The 20,067-nt window shown below is 48.8% G+C and overlaps 4 protein-coding genes across 7 annotated transcripts; 2 read left to right on the top strand and 2 right to left on the bottom strand.

Annotated features, from left to right (window-relative positions):
* Positions 1–496: 496 nt before the first annotated feature.
* BTBD18 (BTB domain containing 18) lies at positions 497–5,296 on the top strand (the record flags this gene model as incomplete). Its single annotated transcript, XM_084232450.1, has 2 exons — positions 497–620; positions 3,228–5,296. 2 exons carry the CDS (start codon positions 497–499, stop codon positions 5,294–5,296), a joined length of 2,193 nt encoding a protein of 730 aa, XP_084088576.1.
* A 717-nt stretch (positions 5,297–6,013) lies between these two features.
* SELENOH (selenoprotein H) lies at positions 6,014–7,510 on the bottom strand. The gene is made up of 4 exons (XM_084234812.1): positions 7,285–7,510; positions 7,033–7,178; positions 6,823–6,946; positions 6,014–6,178 (listed from the first exon to the last, which is right to left on the bottom strand). Exons 1-3 carry the CDS (start codon positions 7,398–7,400, stop codon positions 6,846–6,848), a joined length of 363 nt encoding a protein of 120 aa, XP_084090938.1. The 5' UTR covers positions 7,401–7,510; the 3' UTR covers positions 6,014–6,178; positions 6,823–6,845.
* Positions 7,511–8,623: 1,113 nt separating this feature from the next.
* On the bottom strand, positions 8,624–13,685 carry TMX2 (thioredoxin related transmembrane protein 2; the record flags this gene model as incomplete). 3 transcript variants are annotated; one of them, XM_084234761.1, is made up of 8 exons in its annotated part: positions 8,624–8,770; positions 9,102–9,231; positions 9,311–9,376; positions 9,561–9,667; positions 9,880–9,956; positions 10,233–10,346; positions 10,558–10,618; positions 13,491–13,685. In XM_084234761.1, the coding sequence occupies 8 exons, from the start codon at positions 13,677–13,679 to the stop codon at positions 8,624–8,626; spliced, it is 891 nt and encodes a 296-aa protein (XP_084090887.1). The 3 variants fall into 3 exon arrangements, with proteins under 3 accessions (XP_084090887.1, XP_084090885.1, XP_084090886.1); XM_084234759.1 differs by having other exon boundaries at positions 9,102–9,264; positions 13,491–13,679; XM_084234760.1 differs by lacking the exon at positions 8,624–8,770 and having other exon boundaries at positions 9,139–9,231; positions 9,322–9,376; positions 13,491–13,679.
* A 391-nt stretch (positions 13,686–14,076) lies between these two features.
* Positions 14,077–18,331, top strand: MED19 (mediator complex subunit 19). 2 transcript variants are annotated; one of them, XM_084234786.1, is made up of 5 exons: positions 14,077–14,302; positions 16,698–16,954; positions 17,405–17,501; positions 17,791–17,912; positions 18,109–18,331. In XM_084234786.1, exons 1-5 carry the CDS (start codon positions 14,092–14,094, stop codon positions 18,175–18,177), a joined length of 756 nt encoding a protein of 251 aa, XP_084090912.1. In that variant the 5' UTR covers positions 14,077–14,091; the 3' UTR covers positions 18,178–18,331. The 2 variants fall into 2 exon arrangements, with proteins under 2 accessions (XP_084090912.1, XP_084090913.1); XM_084234787.1 differs by having other exon boundaries at positions 17,818–17,912.
* Positions 18,332–20,067: the final 1,736 nt, after the last annotated feature.

A 20,067-nucleotide genomic window follows, 5' to 3' on the forward strand; every position in this document is an offset into this window, starting at 1 on the left:
CCTCAATGGAATTGTGAATGAGGAAGGCTTAAGGAAAATCAGCTACCATATTGGGTGATGGGTAGATTATGCCAGACACTGAGTGCTAAACAATTTTATCTACATTGACTCTTTAATCTTTAAAGCAGCCCTATGAGGTAAGTACTATTATCATTCCCATTTCATAGATTGAAAAAGCGAGACTCAAAGAAGTTAGGTCATTTGCCAAAGATTATAAAGCTAGGCTAATACTAGAGCTGAGATCAAATCTAGGTTTATCTCTTGAGTTCCCATATGTATCTACCATGATGTGCTTTTTTGTTACCCTTGGCACAATTTCTGGGCTGATGGTTCCTTAATTCATGCTGTTGTCTCTCACGTTGAAAATTTCCCTGCATTTCAAAAGACGAAAAAACTAAGGTATGAAAACAAAAGGTATAACCATGGTTCTGAGATGTATATTCTCTGATCTACAGGAATCTGATCTGTGAAAACCTAGGTTTGTTAAGAGACCAACATGTGCTCCCCTGCCAGTCCCAAAATCCTGTATAGGAATCCTCGGTTCCTCCGGTTAGCTTTTCTGCAGCTTCATCATCAGCAACAGAGTGGTGTGTTCTGTGATGTCCTTCTGCAGGCAGAAGGTAAGAGCCTAATGGAGACTCAGCACAGAATAAGGTACTGGAGGACAAGACCAGGAAACTGTGTTACCACCTTTGGACACTATAAGCTATTTGGTAAAAAGCTGTTTGTTTCTAGGACAGTTACTATTTTCAAGAATGAAAATGAGATTATGCTGTTTTTCTCCTTAAAAAGTGAAATTGATTGTAAACTTTTGTAAGCATAGAAATCTCATGGATAAATAATAGAATGGGATGGTTGTGACAATTGAATTAACATTTGTATAGCACTTAGAAGTGTTTTTAATGTAGTAAACACCATTTAAGTGTTAGATGATACATATTTTCCCATTTTCCTGCTAAGCTGTTGCTTAATTTAAGTTCATGTCTTTAGATTGATAGTTTTTGTTGTTCGTTGTTAGACCTAAAAATATATACCATATTTCCATAACTTCCTTTTACAGTTGAAATGTTAAATCAGTATGAGGTAGAGCCTGGCATAAATGTGTAAGGCGCAAACTAGGAATCAGAACCTGAGTTCAAGTCTTAATTGAACTGTCAAGTGTCACTAAGTGACAAATGGGCAAGTGACTTCATCTTTCTGAATTTTATTTTCTTCATTTATAAATAAGGATTATGACAGCTAACATTTTGTAGCACTTAACAGTTTGCAGAGTACAGTGTCTCTTTTGAGTCTTACAACAGCTTTGTCAAGGAAGTATGTTATATGTTTCCAGTTCTACAGATGAGTGAATTAGGGCCTAGAGTTAAGTCTTAGTAAACTCAGAGTTGAGATTCATTCCTTAATACAAACTAAACAAAAAAAAAGTATCAATTGCCTATTGTATGCTAGTACATTATACGACTATGGATGCACAGTATGTAGGAGGCTAAAGTTCCTCCATGTGAGGAAATCATTTAAGGAAGACATTCAACTCACCAGTGCACTTAAGTAACTGTGCAGTATCATAAGTAGCATTTTGAGTGAATATAGGCTGACATCATAAAAGAGGATCATTCAGATTTGATTGGAGACAAAGGGTTAAGGAGATCTTTTTGGAGTTGATAACCCCTTAGGTAAGATCTGAAGGACAAACAGAAGTGGGAAGAAGTAGGGAAAGATTTTTCCTAGGCAGAGAGAACAACAAATAAAGAGATTTAGAGAGGGACTGGGATTTGTGACTTGTTCATTATGGCTAGACCACAGACTACAGGGAGTGTACTGACCAGAGTTACGACTAAATTAGCAGCAGTCATTAAAGTCTGCAATATTATGCAAAGGAAGTAGGTCTTGTCCACAGAACACTGGGAGATATATTTAAAGGTTTTTAAAAGGGTGGTCATAATCAGATACCTACTTAGAAATAGCACTCCAGGCTGCATGAGAATTATTGGATTGCTGCTGAAGCCAGATAGGCTGTTTTGAGTCCACAGCAGGAATGGCAACCCGAACTAAGGCATTGAAAACAGAAATGTATGGCTTGTGATCTGTTAAGAAAATGTGTAAAACTTGCTGTAGTTAAGAGCATAGATTCCGTAACCAGACTTCCCGGGTTCCAGTCGTGTCCCTGCTACTTACTAGTCTGTAACTGTGGACATGTTATTTAACTCTGCCAGTTTACTCATCTATAATAACAATAGCTGTCACAGTGCTGCAGGGAAGATTAAATGAATTAACACTGGTAAAACTTAGAACAAGACTTCACACATAATAAGTAATTAAATACTAGTTTTTTAAAGATTAATGCTTAATTATAGTGGGTAAGAAAGAAGATAATTTCTAGTTTTTAGGGCAGCTGGGTGAATGTGATACTTTATTTTGAAGTAAGAAACAGATGGGCATTTAGGAGTAGGGAATGAGTTCATTTTCTAGAAAGGTTGCACTGGAGGTACTTTTAGTACATCCATAAAGACATGTAACAAGAAATATGACTGGCATGTTTAGTATCTCAGGAAAGATTTCTGGGCAGAGGTAGGATCGGTTGGCTTTGTAATTGAAGCCATGAGAGTGCCTGGGACATGTTCATAAATAAAAGGTGGCTCAGGACAGACCATTGCCTAATAGGCAGTGCCTAGAGCTCAGAAGAGAATTGAGCCCTGATCGCCCACATCAAAATTCATTCAAAAGCTCCTTATAGTAGACCACAAGCTGCTTCTATGGAATCTTTTAATCTTTAAAGTTAAAAAAAAAAAAAAAGATTCAGCGAGTATGAGCCTCTGCTTTCTGTTTAGTCGTGGGTGTAGTTAAAAGAATGATAGGATCCTGTCCTCACAGAGCTTACAGTTTAGTGGAGGAGATACGGACAGTTACACTACAGATAACTAACTGCTATGATAGCTGTTCCCTGTACCCAGAAACACCTAACCCAGACTTGGGGTGGGTAGAAGGCTTTCTGAAAGAAGTGATGTCTAAACTGCATTTTAAAGGATCAAAAGGATGAGTTAGCCAAGTAATGGCAGAAGTTTCTGGGTAGAGAGAGGAGTAAATTTCTCCACCTTGAGTTTCCACAGTGTGATATAGAGGGGGCAACTCATTTGGGTAATAACATGCATTAATTGGATAATAACATGGGCATTAGCCCATAAACATGCCAGTCTCCATGAGGTAACAGTGTTTGGGTTTCCCTCCAGGTGAAGCAGTCCCAGCCCATTGCTGCATCCTGTCTGCCTGTAGCCCCTTCTTCACAGAGCGCCTGGAGCGGGAGAAGCCAGCTCAGGGTCGGAAAGTGGTACTGGAACTGGGGGGCCTGAAGATCAGGACACTTAGAAAACTGGTAGATTTTCTATATACCTCAGAGATGGAAGTTTCTCGAGAAGAAGCTCAGGATGTGCTTTCTGCTGCCCGTCAGCTCCGCGTATCTGAACTAGAATCCCTTCAGCTAGAAGGTGGGAAGTTAGTGAAGGCTCCTCAAGGTCGAAGACTGAACCGGGAATGCTTACAACCTCCAACTCCTGCACCAATCTCTGCCAGGGTGGTAGCATCCAGCTGCCACCCTCGAACTCCACTGCCCATTACCCAGACTCCCTGTCCTCTTGGGGCAATGAGAGTGAAGTCCTCGGGGAAAGAGGAGGGACCCCAGGAGAAGAGCAACCGACAGAACACAGAGACCTTGTCTGGTGCTCTTCTGCTCAAGAAGAAGGCCAGAGCCTGCCCAGCTCTGCAAGAAAAAAGCGCTTCACCAAGCCACAGCCAGGGACCTAAAGAGAACAAGAGTGGCCCTGCCCTTGGTCCTCCAGCACTTTCCCCACCCGGCTTGTACCGCCCCTCCGTGGATGAGCGACTCTTGCCCAGAAAGATCAGGCTGAGTCGCTCCAAGCCGTCTCCTGACATCTGTACATCCAAGCCTTCCAGCATTGTGAGCGGCCCCAGCTCAGTATCTGCAGCTCCTGGCCGACGTCTTTGGCGGCAGAAGAGTGTAAACAGAGATGCACCAGAGGCCAAGCAGAAACCAGGGAGGGAGAGTGCTCTACAGAGCACTCCAGGCAGCCCTTCTGGTCTTGAGAAGACAGGTGGGAGCAAGAAGCGAAGCCCTGAAGTCAGAACACCTAACTCAGATGCTGCAGAGGAGGGGCAGGTAGGGAGAGTGAAGCTGAGGAAGATCGTCAACGGAACCTGCTGGGAGGTGGTGCAAGAGCCTCCCCTCAAACACTCCCAAGAGAGCCCTCAGATCCCAGGACCTGGAGACCTGGAAGAGCCTCCGGGGACTCGGCCACACTCTGTTAATGAGCAAGAAATGTCATCGGCTAGACTAGACCCGCGTCAGGACTCACCGGTGTGCTCTAGGCTACAAGACATTTTGCTGTCTGCTCGCCACTCCCCAGACCACCCCGCAGTGAAGTGTGAGTTTGGGGCCAGTCCAGAGCTGGTGGGGAAGGAGCCTGGATTGGATATTGACTGCAGAGAACCCTATGCGTTTGATACAACCCTGCTCGGGCCGCCCTGTGAAGCTGAGGAGTACAGAATCACCAGTGCTGCTGCCGCCAGCGAGCTGGAGGAGATCCTGGACTTCATGCTTTGTGGCTCAGATATTGAGCCGCCGTTAGGGGCTCTGGAGAGTCCCAGGGCTGAGAGCTGCAGGACCCCTAATTACCACCTGACAGAAACTGGAAAGAACTGGATTGAGGGGGAAGAATGGTGTTTACCAGACATGGAACTCTGGCCCAGGGAGCTCACAGGATTGGAAAAGGAACCTGTTGGTGAGAACAAAGAGTCAATTGAGCCCTTTAGCCCCCTTGTCCTGCCCTCTGAGAACAAAGAGCCAATTGAGTCCCTTAGCCCCCTTGCCGTCCCCTCAGAGATGAGTGAAGGGGAGGTGCTTTTAGTGGGAGGCTCTTGGACTCCAGACCTGGAAGTGACCAGTTGCCAGCCACTGCATGGGCAAAGGAACCAACTTCTCCACATTGACTCCCTTGACCCACCCCAGAGGGCCTATGGGGAGCTCTCACCTCCCTCTTCAAACTGGGGGGAGTCTGGGCTGGAAGTGCCCCTAAGTATGGATGAGGTATTATACCCTGCTCCAGAGGCAGCCAAGGAGGTATTTGACAACTCTGACTTGAGCCCACTTCCTGCCAGCCCCGAGGAGGAAGAGATTGACGTGGTAGACTGGACATCAGACGGGAAGCTGGTGCCCGCCAACATTCCCTCCGTATGGCCTGACCCTTCCTCGGAGTCAGAAACAGAGATAGATATACTAACGTAGCCGAGTGGGGAGGGAAGGTTAGGAGCACTGGGAGATGGGAGATGTCAGCTAGCAAAATGTGTTCAGAGAGGCTAGCACTGGCCCTATTCTCTCTGCCCAAGAGTCAGATGTACCCCTGGCTCTCTGTAGGCCTCCCCTCCCCAGATTTTGGAAGCCAGGCAGAAGTAGTACCATGGGTAGAAAATTATGAACTTGAACCACCTTATTTCTCTGTAATCTATTTTCCAGTTAGTGACAAGTGAGACAATAAATTGTGGTCCCCCAACTCCAGAAGGCCAAGGCCAGGTCTCCCAGGTTATGAGTTACCTAGTCACTGCTAATTTGGGAAAAGTTGGTAAATCACCCTCTGTGGTGGGGGGGTCCCGTGTACCCTCCAGAACAAGGTGTGAAACAGTGTTGGGACAGAACATTAAGTGGCAGGGGACTAACAGGATTTTACCCAGTAGCTAATGTGTGGAGCTTGTTCACTGCAGAGTACGGAAAGTCCAGCCAGAGCCTCCATCTTCATCACTTCCAAGAAGTGAGTTGAAAAAAGTAGTTGCTTTTATAAAAATAAATTATTTACTTTTTTCCCCCATACTTATTTCACATCCTTTACCAGAGACTTGAGGGGTTCCAGGTAACTGAAAGGTGACTAATCCCAGAAGGCTGGCTTTGTCCATTGCTTACATGCAGATTAAGTTTTTCTTTATTACTCAAATATTTTATATCAAACACTTTAAGTTTTATTAAACAAACCAAATCTAAGAACTTTCCAATGCCTCGCTGGAGGGTTGCCACAGAACTGAACCTTCATTTCTGGAGGAGAAGCTATGCTTCAGGCACATGACTGAAGTTTGGTCATGTCCCATCATGAATGCTCCAGCATCACCAGGAGGAAGGCTGTGAAAATGAGGGAAGACATAAGATTAGAGAAGGGGTCCAGACAATGTGCCCCGTCCCAGCCACATCATGGGCAAATGAAACACCAAGTCCTTGTGACCAGAAGTGACAACAATGGGATGCGGGTCATCAGGAGGGATGCTCAGGGCATACCGGGAACAACAGTACCCAGGAGGGTGGGGGGTGAGCGCACACGACGCCCGGGTCTGCCAGGCAAAGGGGGGGGGGGGTCACGACCCAAAAAACAGAAAAGCACGAGTCAATGACTAAGTCATAAAGACAGGAGTGATTTACGACCAGTTGAAAGAACCCAGACACAGCATTGCGGGATGTAGAAAATGGATTAACTGCCCCCCCAAAGGGCAATAGCTGCATCTACAAAGAATGCAAGTCGCGTTTCTGGGAAGACTCGCGTCACCACCCGCAGTCTCTGCGTGAGGGCCAGTCTTCCGCCGGCTCGCTTTTCCCGCCAGGCTTGGGGCAGCGGGACGCCCCAGAGAGGCGATCCTTGCGGCAACAGCGTTTTTGAAAATACAGGTACAGACCGAGAAGCGGGGGGCCCCGGGCCGCGGCACAAACGGCCGCACCAAGGTCAGGCCTCGTCCCGCCCGCCCGGTCCCGCCCGGCCGCGCCCCGCCCCGCACCTCCGCGCGGTCCTCCGCCCGCCCTACGGCAGGTGCTTCCGGAGCTGCTCCACCACCGCCTGCGGCTCCGGGAACTTGAGCTTGCGCGGCGGCCCCTTCTTAATCCCGGTCCAGAGCTCCGCGCCTGGGAACGCGGGGAGAGCCGGCTGACCTGGCGCCACCGCCCCGAGCCCCGGCGCCCCGCGCCTCCCCCGGCCGCGCCCCACTCACGGCTGCCGTCCGGGCGCAGCAGCGTCACCTCGAAGCTGCCCCGGCGGGGCGGGGCCGGGTTCACCGTCACGGGCAGCGCGGGGGCCTCGCGGCGCAGCGCCTGGCTCAGGGCGGCGGCCTGGCGCCCGAACACGCGTCAGCTGGTGCTGGGGAGACGGGAGTCAGCCCGGCCGCCCGCGCGCGCCCCCCGCGCGCCCCCCCGCCCGCGCGCCCGCCCCCCGCGCGCCCCCCCACCCCCCTCCCCGCCCCCACCAGTGCTCGATGACCACGGCCGCCTCGCCCTCCGGGCCGGCCGCCGGCTTCTCGCGCTTCTCCGCCGCCGCGCCCCCCGCCGCCTCGGCCTTCCGCTTCCTCCCGCGGGGCGCCATGGCGCTGAGCCCGCGGGCGCCGCCGACCGCGCCGGGAGCCGGGTGGAGACCGGGCCGCCGACCGCGAGCCGCGCACCCGCCGGAGGCGCCGCACGAGAAGCCCGCGCGGCAGGAAGGGGACGCGGCGCGGCCTGGAGGCGGGGCCCGGGCGCAGCCACTCAGCGCCCGCGGGGTGGGCGGGGCCCGGGAGGTGGGGGGCCCGGGGAGGGGAGGGGGAGGGGCGTGAGGGGGGCGGCCGAGGCGGGTCAAGTGGCCCGCACGCCGCGATGGCGTCTCCGAGGCTTTCCCGCCGCCGCGCGTCCGCGTGAAGCGCACCCCGACCCCGCCCGCCTCTCATTCCCGGGACCCAATCCCCAGCCAAAACCACCTTTTATAACGGGGTGCGGTGGGCACGCGGACGACCGAAACCAGCTTTCCCCACCTCACCCCGATCCTTGGGTCCAATGCCTGGTTTGGGGGGAACTAATCAGTGGCCTCTGCAGTGAAGGGGCTGGGCAGTCCCTCCTCAATTGCAGGCTTTTCCAATGCACGATAAACACAGAGGCCACACAGAGGCGCAATCAAAAGAAAATTCCACCGTCTTTATTATGGAAAACCAGGCAAGGGATGGTTGGTGGAAACCCCAATCCTAACCAGGTGTTTTCACCTCCAGGCCCCACTGCACAGAAGACAGTCTCAAACGGACCCCTTCCTCCTAGTCTCCATAAAATAGGGGGATTATTCAATACTATCGCCAGTGAGAAAATTCTGTGGTTTCTCCCTGGAATCAGTAAGTAACCCAGTTAGGGATAGACTTTTTAATGAAGGCCACAGACCAAGCCAGAAGGGCCTAAAGAAACAAGGTTCCTCGAAGGAAAATCTTAGTGCTGCCTCTGCACCCTGGCATCTTATGTTAGGGTTCAAGCTAATTTAAGTAGCTGTGTAGGTGGCTAAGAGGAAACCACAAAACAGGTGGACAGCAGTTGACACACTGACCCAGACTTGGAGAGAAAGCATTTCCTCCTCCTTTGTTTGCCATCTCTCCCCTTCCCCCAGTGAGCAGTTGGCCACAGAAGTAGAGGCCTTGCTGGAGGGTATTTGACAATTCCCTGGCTGCCTCTTTAAAATCACCCTACCCCACCCACAGGGGAAAACATAAATAAAAGGCCAAAGCCTCAGGCAGGGTTTGTGATTACAGAAGGGCCAAGGCCTCCCAGGTGCCTGGGAATGACAACGCAAGGACCCTATTTGTCCTTCTTGCTCTCCCCATCTGGCTCTGCAGTGGCGGTGGGGGTCAAAGGCTGCTCCTCTGGGATAGTCTCTCCAGTCTTCGACAGCTTCTTGGCCCGCTGATAGAGTTCATTCAAGTTGAATTCTCGGATCACGTTCTCCTGTTTAAAAGAGATGCACGTCAGGGTTCAGGGTGTGAGACTTCAGAGCCCGGGAAGGAAGATGGGCTTAGGAGCTGTCTAGAAAAGGAGGAAGCAAAGAACGGAAGTCTATTTTAACCCTAACTCTCCTTGTTTGGGTACCTGGAAAAGTCAACTAATATTTCAGTACATGTTTTTTGTACCAATCACTGTGTCAAGAATTACAGCTACAACTAGTGCGCACTCTCCAAGCTTGCAGGCTACTGGCAGAGCTAGGACTCAAACCCAGGTGGAGCCCCAAAGCCCACCCACCTGTCCTCATCCTTCTCCAAAATATCTGCTCTCCATGTACCTCAGAGAAAGTCCAAGAGACGGCTCGTCCTTTCTTGTCAATCTGCGGCCGCCGCATGACCTCCTTGCCACCCTGGAACAGGATCAAGGTAGGGAGCTGCTTGGTGAGGGGCGATGTACTCACTTTGTACCTACAAGACCCAGAAAACACCCAGTAAATGCATCTGTATACAGCATTCAAAGCAATTCTCTGCCCAGGCCCTTACATACCTCGTACTGACGTCCGTGTAGCGTCCGACGTCCACCTTCCCAAAATTTAGCCCTGTACAGTTGTACCTAAGAAGGATGCATTAGTAACATAGCCCAAGACTGGAGAATGGACCAAGGGAAGTGGAAGTACAGTTATTTGGGGAGAGCAGGTGATGCCTTTGGTTGCCATGTGCAAAAATCAAGGCCAAAGACAACGAAAGGGAAGGTGCAGCACCCCCGTTTTCACCGTTCCTCCCGTTGGACTACTCACTTGAGGGAGAGGTCAGCATAGATAGGCGCAAAGGACTGGCAGTCGTTAGACCAATTGGCAAAGAACTCCACAATCCACGTGACCCTCTTGTCCCGCTCCAGCTCTTCCTGCCACACACGGAAGAAAAAGTGAGCCAGGTCACACAGGCACAAGGCAAAGAGTCCTCTTCCTGGCTTCCCTCCCCCACCTGAGCTCCCTTAAGGAACCACAGGCCCTTGACTTCCACTCAGAAGTACTCCTGCTCCTCCTAGTGAGGAGAGCGCACAACTACAAAATCACCCCCAAGGGACCCAAAAGCAAAGGGAGGAAGAGCACTCACATCAATGGTTTTATCATTGAAGTACTTGATGTACTCAGGGCCCATATACAGAGGGGGTTTGCATGTCATCAGGAACACTAAACACAGAAAAAAAGATGTCACAGGAAACACACAAGGCCTGGGGAAGGGGGTTTACTTGCAAACCCATCCCAAGGTTTCAGGCACCAAAGAATATACTTCGTAGACATACAAACACCACAGATACATTCCTTTCCTTTTAAAACAAAATCTCTGCAGATTCTTATCATCTGAGCCACATATAATTAATTGGCTACAAGATATGGAAGGGTGTGGAGAAACTGGTTTGGGACCAGAGTTTGGTTCCCACAACCAGATTCCTGTAGCCTCCTTACCGATGCAGAGCGTGATGTAGAGCAGGCCCATGCGAATATCCAGGCGGAAGAAAAGAATTGCATTGGCCACTTTGCTAAACATGAAGATGTTGCCTATGTGCTGGTCCACAGTGACTGAAACACAAAAATATCACAGGTCAGGCTGGGCTGCACGCTTGTATCTTGCCCTCCTTCCAGGAACACTTTGAAGTGTTCCATTACCAAAAATCCATTATTCAGCCCTGGCACAGAATGAGGGCCACTACATGACGGCCCTCTTACCACATGAATGAAAGCACCTCTGGCAGCAGCAAACCTGACCTCGAGACTGAGAAGCTACACTTACTGGATCTGCGGTTCTTCATCATCACGATGGCACTAAGGAACATGAGGATCTCCACTTCTCTCTGCAACAGAGTCAGTGACAGGAGTGCATGAGCAGAGATGACTGAGTTGGGCAAAAAGGCCAAATATGGAACAAAACCCAACAGATCCACAGACCGGAAAAGTAACAATAAATAACTGGAATCAGCTAAGGGGTAGTGAAGACCCAGCCTCTGGTTCTACCCCTGCCCAACACTGGCTGAGGCCTTTCAGCAAATCACTTAATCTCAGGATTTTGGTTTTGCCAACTGAACATCCATGTACAAATACTATTATGAGGATTAAATGAGATAATGGGAATGAGAGTCATATGAAATATAATAAAGTGTAAAACTTCAAGATGTTACAAACAACTCAGGGTTACCCTGATAAAGATTTTCCAGGGAAACTTTCCCAGTAATAGCCTATTGATATAATATCTGGCTATTTCATTTGTTTCATTTTGCTTAAGTTAGATCATTCCTCTCCCCACAGTACTCAGTGATAATCCACACACCTTTAATATAATTTGAGAGTTGAAAGAGACCTGTCAGAACTCTTGCAGGTGCTTTTTCAGTACCCTTGGCTTACAGTTCTTTCTCACCTTCTAGAGCATAAACTCCAGGTGAGCAAGTGAGACAGACAATAAATGACAGAGAAACAAGATAACCTCAGTGGGGCTGCAATGAAAAATAACAAGAACCATTTGATAGAAAGCATAGGGGAGGGTGAACTACATATTGAATGGTCTGAGGCTTTCCACACCTTTCAGCTTACAATGTAGGGACTGAAGTTATTATTCAGACAGCAGCAGTCAACTGCAATTTACTGCTAGGAGTCTGGGACCAGGTTTTTAGCCTCAAAATCCAACAAAAAGCAACTGACAGGATTTATGGTCATGGAAGTGGGGGTTAGGAAAAAAGACAGACGTCACTAAACACTGCACTGAACAGAAATTAAGAGTTTATAGGGGCCTCCCCGGTAGCGCAGCGGTTGAGCGCTGGGTTGCGAAGCTGCCTGCAGCCTCTGCAGCGCCAGTTCAATTCCCGGCTGCTCCCCGGCCCACCGGAGGAGGGTTCCGCATGGTGCACAGACCCCTCCTGCCGCCCGCTGCTCCCCTCAGCAGTGTACTTCGGTCCTTCTGCCTGCTCTGCTCCCCGCTCTGGCTCTGGTGAATTCTCTCACCCTCCCAGGCTTCTGACTGTACCCAGTGCTTGTGTAAACAAACAAACAAACAAATAAATAAAAATAAATCTTAAAAAAAAGTTTATAGGAGTGAAACTGGGTTAGAATTGGCATTTACAACTGTGAAAGATGGTCAATCAGGAGACCAAAGAGAAAACTAAAAGGAATATTCTCTAAAGAGAGAAAATGAATCTATGGTGGAGACCGGCTCTGTACACTATAAACTTGGTTTCCTTTCCTCCCGGGCATACTGCAGCAGACTCTTGCCTCCCTGGACAGAGGTAGAACTGCAGACTAGCCCTCCTGGGTGGGGGCGGGGGGTGAGTACAAGCAAGCAATACTCTCTACAGAGAGTATTGTTCTTGTTGAAGACGATTTATAAGCCAGAATGTGAAGCCACTTCCTTAAGTATCTCCCCATGTATATACATGAGGTACTTCTGCCTTTACTATGTCTTTTGTTACAGGGACTACTGGTAAAACACAGATTTTCCAGGAAGAAACACTGGCTTTTTACAGGAAAACAAACATTAACTATGAAAAATTCTGTCACAGTAATTACAAAGTATACAACCAACCAGCACTAAACACACTATTAGACACGAGTATATGATTATGTAAAAGGTCCCTACATTTATTAACATTTTTTATTATTATCCATTCATACTTTCCAATAGCATTTTGGCTAAAATAGTGTAGCATATCAGATGAAAACAGGTCTTTAGAAACAGCCTGGTTACATTTCAGCTAATTAATAATACTGTCTGGGAAAGGACAGAGGAAGCATGAAAGAGCAAACAAGTGAAGGACAAAGAAAAACGTCCAGGTAAAGGTCAAGACTCATTTTGGGGACTGGAAAAAAAAAAAAAAGACAAAAATTCTGATGACCCTTCTCCTTGGAACACAGATGCTGTATTATAACAGAAGGCATAGAATTTCAAATCACTTTTCGGAGCGGCCCCTCCAGCTCCTACCCTCCTGGAAGTCAGAGCCTTGGGCTAGATTTCTCTCCCACGTGTTTTACAATTCCTACTCAAAGAAGCCCAACGATCTGAATTCATTTTTGTTACGCCACAAGTGTGCATAATATCTAGCACATAAAGGCTCACTGGAAACGTTAACTGAATTTTAAAAAATGGCGGTTAGAGTGTACAAGAGCTACGATCGGAAGAGTCATGTCAAGTCCTAGTCACTCCTCAGTTGTGACCTTGGGCAAGATGCCTAACCACACCGATATACCAATTTCTTCATCAATGAAACAGGGTTACTGTGTGCCTTGTCTGCCTCCCTGGTTCCTCTGGAGACTTGACTTGAGCATCACAGTAAAACACTGTACAGGTGTAGCTGGGGTCGGGCTGTTGACAGGTATGAACCGGCGGCCGGAAAGGACCCTGGACTTCAGAGTCCGGAGATCGGGCTGCAGCGCAGGTTATCCTGTTTTCCCATCTTAAACACAGAGAGGATTGTTGTAGAGCAACCCCGATACAAAAGTGGATGCGGCGGATGGCAGAACCCATTTAGAATAGGCAGGTTTGCGGGATTTGGGCTGCCCCTCTCCCTGTCCTATAACAGGATCACTTAGACTCGGTGACGGCCCAGACCCTCCACGCTAACGGTCTCTAAGCCCGCTACAGACTCGGAACCTCAGGTATTCGCAAAAAGGTGACCCTCAGGGCTCGCAGACGGAAGCTCAGGGCCAGGGTTGCGGGGCGCTAAGGCGGGGGTCGCTCACCCAGTCAAAGTCACACGGGTTGCCGTCTTCGCGCTGCGTGGGGAGACTGCTGCAAAGCGGGGGCACCTTCCTCACGAGCAGGAAGGCAGCAGAGAGCAGGGCTGACAAGAGGTAGTAAGGTCGGGCCAGCCATCGCGAAAGTCGCGGCACCGAGTACACAAGAGCGATGAGAGGTGCCAGGACCGCCATCTTGCCGGCCCGCCGCAGGCTTGGCCCCGCCCCGCGCTGAGCCTGCGATTGGGCCTTGTCGCGGATGCCCCGGCGCGGGCCCCGGAAGTAGATCTCTGATTGGGCGCCCCGGTAAGTACTGAAAGGGATTTGATGCTTTATAGGTCAATCTAACCTTCGGTTTCCCCACCTAAGTCATTTTATTGGCTCTGTGAGTGTGGCTGGCGCAGATATCAGAGACTCTAACAAGGTCAGATAGCACTTCCGGAACGTGCTCAGAAAGCGACGGAAGTGGCTGCCGGAAGAGGGTAGGCGGGGCCAAAGGCATCCAATGATAAGCGGCTCCCCGGGGAAGGGGGCGGGGCAGCGTGAAAGGATTGTCCAATGAGAACCACCAGCGCCAGACCGGGACGGCGCTGGGGCCGAGGGGACGATGGAGAATTTCACCGCGCTGTTTGGAACTCAGACTGACCCACCACCGCCTCCCACCGCGCTCGGCTTCGGACCAGGAAAGCCTCCACCCCCTCCTCCCCCTCCTCCGGGCGGGGGGCCCGGCACGGCCCCGCCCCCCACCGCGGTCACGGCCCCACCCGACAAGTCAGCGGCTGGCTGTGGTCCTTTCTACCTGATGCGGGAGCTGCCAGGTGAGTGCTCGGCCTGGCCGAAGCCGGCCAATCAGAGCAGAGGTGGTGGGCGTGGCTCTCGGCGGGGTGCAGGTGCGAGTCACCTGGGCAGGGCGTGCTAGGACCAGGCGCTCCAAGTGAGAGGGCTCTCCGGGTTCACATTCAAAGGGATGACACCAGTTCTTGGGATGGGCTGGGGAGAGAATGCGTCTTCGTGACTGTGTTTCACACCGTGTCTGCCCACTGTCACTGATGCTGATTTATGGCTCCCTAAAGATTTGTGAGGGCTTGATTTTGAAGCTCGAGAGTACCTAACATCCTTGATTCGACATCCCTGTGCACCTACGGTTATTATTATCCAAGGTGCCACAGACTTACATTTGGTTTGGTGCTTGTTGCCCTCCTCAGGGCCACGGTGTTTCCTCATCTGTTGGAAGAAGTGGCTAGAGTTGAACCAGAGTCTTTCATTCAAAGCATTGTTTTTGCTGCACATCAAGCTCTCTTTTAAATGCTGAAGATACAATTGTGAACAAAACTGATAAGATCCTTGTGGGGTGTATTTTTTTTTTTTTGAGTTTACATGTCAGTAGAGGAGGCAAAAATTAAACAAGGTGTCAGATAGTGATTAGTACTATATGGGGAAAATGTGATAGAAAGGGCAGAACTGCTTTAGCTCAGGTGATCAGAGAAGCCCTTTCTCTAAGAAAATAATGAGCTAAAGTGTGAAGGTTGAATCTGCATGGAATTGACTGCGAAGAAATGGGAAATGCAAGATTAGTTTTCAGGAGAGGAGTCAGGCTGGGAGAAAGATCTGTAAGTCATCTTCCTAAAACTAATAGTCAAAGCAGAAAAGTTGGGTCCTTCCTGGTGGCAGGGGGTTAAGACGCAACCTATGAAGCTATCCACAGCCACTGCAACACGAGTTCAATCCCTGGCCAGCCAGGTAGCAACCCACATGGTGCAGCAGACCTCTCCTGACTCGCCCGCTGCTCCCCTCAGCACTGTTCTTCAGTCAGTCGCCTGTTCTGTTCCCCACTCTGTCTCTGGTGAATGCTCACACCTCTAGCCTATACACCAGTTCTTGTATGCATAAATAAATAAAACTTAAAAAAAAATTGGATGGACACAAAGCGCTTAGAAAAAGCACAGCATGCTAACTAACCTGAACCTTAAGCATAACCACCTGGAGAAAGGAGAGCTATAATGGTGGGAGGCAATGCAGAGTTGAGGAGAAAACTGTGGTGCTGAGTCTCCTGCCATGAGAATAGACCACTCTTCTGAGACATTGGGCATGGAAGGAAAAGGGCGAGGGGAGACAGGCATGGGAAGACCTAGAGGGTGTTGGAAAATGCCCTGTTCACTTAGCATTTACTGAGCACCAAGTGTGGTCACCGTGCTGAGCACCAGTGATACATGAAAAAGACTTTGTCCCTGTCCTTGAGCTCACAGAAATTGACATTTCACAAGTGATTATAAACAAGCTTCTTGGTCATTTGTACCCTAAGTGTTCATCATACCTGTAGATGAAATGGTAGACTGGATTCTTCCACTGGATCCTTAGTAAATGTTTATGTTCTTTGAAAAAAAGCCACCTTGGATTATTTAAAATGTTAATGCATTGTTACACTTTTCAGTGTTTCACTTGAACTTTGAAAATAATTAAATATACGTAGGATAGGTGTTATTACCTCAGTCCGTAGATAAGAGGAAACTGAGGCACAGGGGATGCTTAGGATTAGAATTCCTGTTGTCCATCTTCTAATCAAACATTTCTTTCTTCTAGGCAAAAATTATATTTGGTGTTTTGAGGAAGAGTAAAAAGAGTGACAATTTTAAATGGGGCAGGCAGCAGTACCAAGAAGAATCTCCTGGCTGTTTGTCTAGGCTGTTTGTAAAGGTGATTAGTGTTTCTTGCTAGGAAAAAAAGGAAAGCCCTTCACTAGACTTTCATGCCACTAGATCATTTGCTGGTCCGCAGTGTGGCTATAACTGAGCTGTGAGGTAATAGTGTCCTGATTGTGTCAGAGTATTTCTCACTAATAAATTTTATGACAAGCACTCAGAACATTGTGTAGTGGAGTGACATCATTAAGGTGGTAATTCTGGTTAGTCCAGGGCAAGTGTGGTATCTGCTTCATTGGCTCGGAACAGTGTCTCTTCACTATTTTGGGTTTTTACCTATTTTTTCCCTCCTTCCTATATCGAACCCACCATTCTCCAGTATTTACATTTTAGTGTGTGTTATGCTTTTGCTTACTATTGCTGGTTTTCATTCTAAAAATCAATTTAAATTGTTAGAATTCTCACCTAAAAGATTCCTTATTTAGATTAAAATACAGTCCTTCACATTCCATCTGAGTCAGTGAGTTAAAAAAAATACTCTTGGGACTAGTACTGTTTTTTTTTTTTCTTTCAGGAAGCACAGAGCTGACAGGCAGCACCAATCTGATCACACACTACAACCTGGAACATGCCTATCACAGATTCTGTGGGAAGAAGATGAAGGAGAAGCTGAGTAACTTCCTGCCTGACCTGCCAGGGATGATTGACCTGCCTGGTTCCCATGACAACAGCAGCCTCCGCTCCCTCATTGAGAAGCCCCCTATTCTTGGTGGCTCTTTTAATCCGATCACAGGGACCATGCTGGCTGGCTTCCGCCTCCACACTGGCCCGGTGAGTCTCCTCTTGGGCAAGAAGGAGACAGATGGGGAGGCATGAAAGACAGTGTTGGTTTTTCTTTTTTTTTTTTTTTTTAAATATTTATTTATGCATACGAGAGCTGGGGTACAGGCCAGAGATGCAGGGGGTGAGAGGATTCACCAGAGACAGAGTGGGGAACAGAACAGGCAGACTGACTGAAACACACTGCTGAGGGCAGCAGCGGGTGAGACAGGAGAGGTCTGCTGCACCACGTGGGTTTCTCTCTGGCCGGCCGGGGATTAAACTCATGCTGCAGAGGCTGTAGATAGCTTCATAATGCGGGGCTTAACCCCTTGCGCCACCAGAGAGGCCCCAGTGTTGGTTTTCCTGTCCGTGTATTCCTTCCTAACTTGGGGAGCAGAATAGATGGGAACAGGGGAGTTGCTTCCCATACTCACCCAGACCTTCCTTTGGTTCCACCAGTTGCCAGAGCAGTGTCGTCTGATGCACATTCAGCCTCCCAAGAAGAAGAATAAGCAAAAGCACAAACAGAGCCGTACCCAGGATCCCGTTCCCCCAGGTAAGAAGCAGTGCCATTCAAAGGCAGTCTGATGTTCTGAATCTGGCTCAACTTTCGTCACTTAAAAACCCAGTTAAGTCCTTTCTAGGGCCATGTACTCCCAGATTTTCCTGAAAGAAACTGATGTACGGGGTCTCCTGGGCAAGTACAAACCAGGGCTTTCGCAGTGCCTCGGTATGCTTTCTGGCCTTCTGGCTGTTTGACAAAAAACAGTTGCCCACCCCTACTTGACCAAGGTTTTCCTGTGGTGTGCAGTGTTCCCAGCAGTAGGGAATTTTGAGCTCTCCAGATGATAGGCACCTAATGTCTCCTACAGAAACACCCTCTGATTCGGATCATAAGAAAAAGAAAAAGAAAAAAGAGGAGGATCCGGAACGGAAAAGGAAGAAGAAAGAGAAGAAGAAAAAGAAGGTAGGGGAGGGGCCCAGCTCTTCGGCCCAGTAAGTTTCCCATCTTAAGCCTCCTCATGTCTTAAGTAACGCTCCTTGCCTCAGTTTTGACCCGTGATTGAAAACCCAGGGCAAGTTGCATTGTCTTCCTGTACAGCCTTGGTTAAAGCCAAGGCTACTTCCTGGCAGTCCTCTCACCCTCCTCCTGTCTTCCCCAGAACCGACACAGTCCAGACCACCCAGGGATGGGCAGCTCTCAGGCCAGCAGCAGTAGCAGCCTCCGCTAATGGGACTCCTGGGCTGTCCCCAAAGGACTTTCCTGCTGCACTGAACCTGCTGATGAAAGTGGCCTTCCTGGCCCTTGGACACCATCTTGGGAACACCTGCAGCTGGGTCAGAAGCAGCTCCTGCTGTGCTCAGGACTAAGGCACTGAGAGAAGGACCATGTTTTTTGTAAGGTCCAGCCCAGTTGGCTTTCTCACGGACATCTCTTTCTCTCCCAGGAAATTCTCTTTTCTTTTGTGCAATTTGTCTAACTTAGGACTTCATCTGCTAGGGCTTTTCTTTGGAAAAAAATTTTTTGCATTTAGTGAACTGGCTGAAGTATGGCTGCCTGTGAAGAGGTAAGTGCCTTTCTACACAAGTAAGGGTATAAGCTGAGGCACGCTAAAATCTTAAGAGATTTGGGTTGTTACATTTTATTAGCAGGCAGGGATACAACCAAGGTGAGATGGTCCAACAGTGAGGCAGAGCTCCCTAATTAATACCTTTCCACCTCAGACACATGATGCTAGAATGCTCTGCCCATGAGGTGGAGAACCAAGTGCCTGGATGACTTTCAGGGTCCACCTGAAGAACTGATCCAGTCTGGGCTCAACTCTGTTCTAGGTTGATTTTGTGTTGAACCAGAATAGCCAGCTGAAACGTGCCCACAGTCACCGGTATATTTCAATGAAGTTAATTTGTGGTCAAGCCTATAATGTTTTTAAATAAACCTCTGGTGAGCAAAGGTAAATGATTTTTTTTAAAGAATTTTTGGCCTCCTTCCTCAGTAAGACAATGTAATATCATCGATGTGAAAATATTTCTAAGCTTCTCAAGTAAGGTGGCCTAAACTAGCAAAATGTAAAATAAATTCCTTCAATCTTTGCAGCAGTCCCGGTAACTGAACATCTAGGGGGAAACCCAAGCTAATGTAACCTCAGCTAAATCTGACATGGAACAGTTAAAGTCTTGCGGTGAGCCAAGGCTGTTCCCGCATCAGCAGAAGGGAAACCATTCAGTCAGTCTTCATGGAGAGTTTCAAAGCAAGAGTTTATACACGTGAGTTACGGGCAGTAAAAGTAAAGGGTTCTGGCCAGTTTCCTGGGGTGGCGTGTCTGAGGATGCCTACTAAAGTAAGGGAACTGACTTCTGACAAACAGAAGAGACAACACAAGCTATTTGTTGAGCCACACCCCGTGTCGTCTGCTGCAACAGGCTTCCCTTCCATCATCCACTGTCCGTCCAAAATGAGCCTTCCTTTCCAGAGAGAATTCAGTGCTAAGGCACAATGGTGGCACAGTTGCAAGTCCTCTAAGCTTGGGGTGAGAAGCAGCTTTGATGATTGCAAGGTATCTTTTTCAGGGCTCTTTCCATCAACCGTGGAAACAAAGCAGAATCTGTTGTCTTAAATGGCAACTTCCTTTCGCTGCAGTCAGCCTCAATGTGGGCCAGGCCCAGAAGTGGGTTATGTTCTTAGTGATCACTCACCCTGCCTAAGCCAGACAAAACCACACCAGTCAGGGGGAGCTGGTTAGATCAGGATTTTTTTATTCCTTGTCGGTTTAAAATGGCTAATCAGAATAAAAAATAAAAGGGCCTCTGCCTAGAGGCTGGGGTCTCCCCTGTTTAGAGGTTAGAACCCAGGTATCCCCTCTACCCAGCACCATACTGAGGTGGGTGGAGGGGTAACCCCCAAGGGACAATCGGAGGGCCTAGGCCTGCCACTCCTTCTCTCTATCCCGTTTTTGGCATGTGATGAAAAATATTGCTTTTTGGAGTCTTCTCTCCTGGCCTTGATTTAAAAAGAATGTTAACTGTGTGAAGTGTGGGGAAAGGCTTTGCAGAGCTTATTGGAGAAGCCCACCCTGATCCCTCTCCCCGAAACGGGAGGATTATCCAATATTGTTTCTGGA

The sequence above is a fragment of the Talpa europaea genome (assembly GCF_964194135.1).
Source record: "Talpa europaea genome assembly, chromosome: 1".
Lineage (NCBI taxonomy): Eukaryota > Metazoa > Chordata > Mammalia > Eulipotyphla > Talpidae > Talpa > Talpa europaea.

Bases quoted from the DNA above. Each gene is read 5' to 3' on its own strand.
- MED19 (XM_084234786.1), top strand. From the start codon at position 14,092: ATGGAGAATTTCACCGCGCTGTTTGGAACTCAGACTGACCCACCACCG. The intron at 16,955-17,404 runs GTGAGTCTCCTC...TGGTTCCACCAG, and splicing joins TCCGCCTCCACACTGGCCCG to TTGCCAGAGCAGTGTCGTCT. The intron at 17,502-17,790 runs GTAAGAAGCAGT...TGAGCTCTCCAG, and splicing joins CCAGGATCCCGTTCCCCCAG to ATGATAGGCACCTAATGTCT.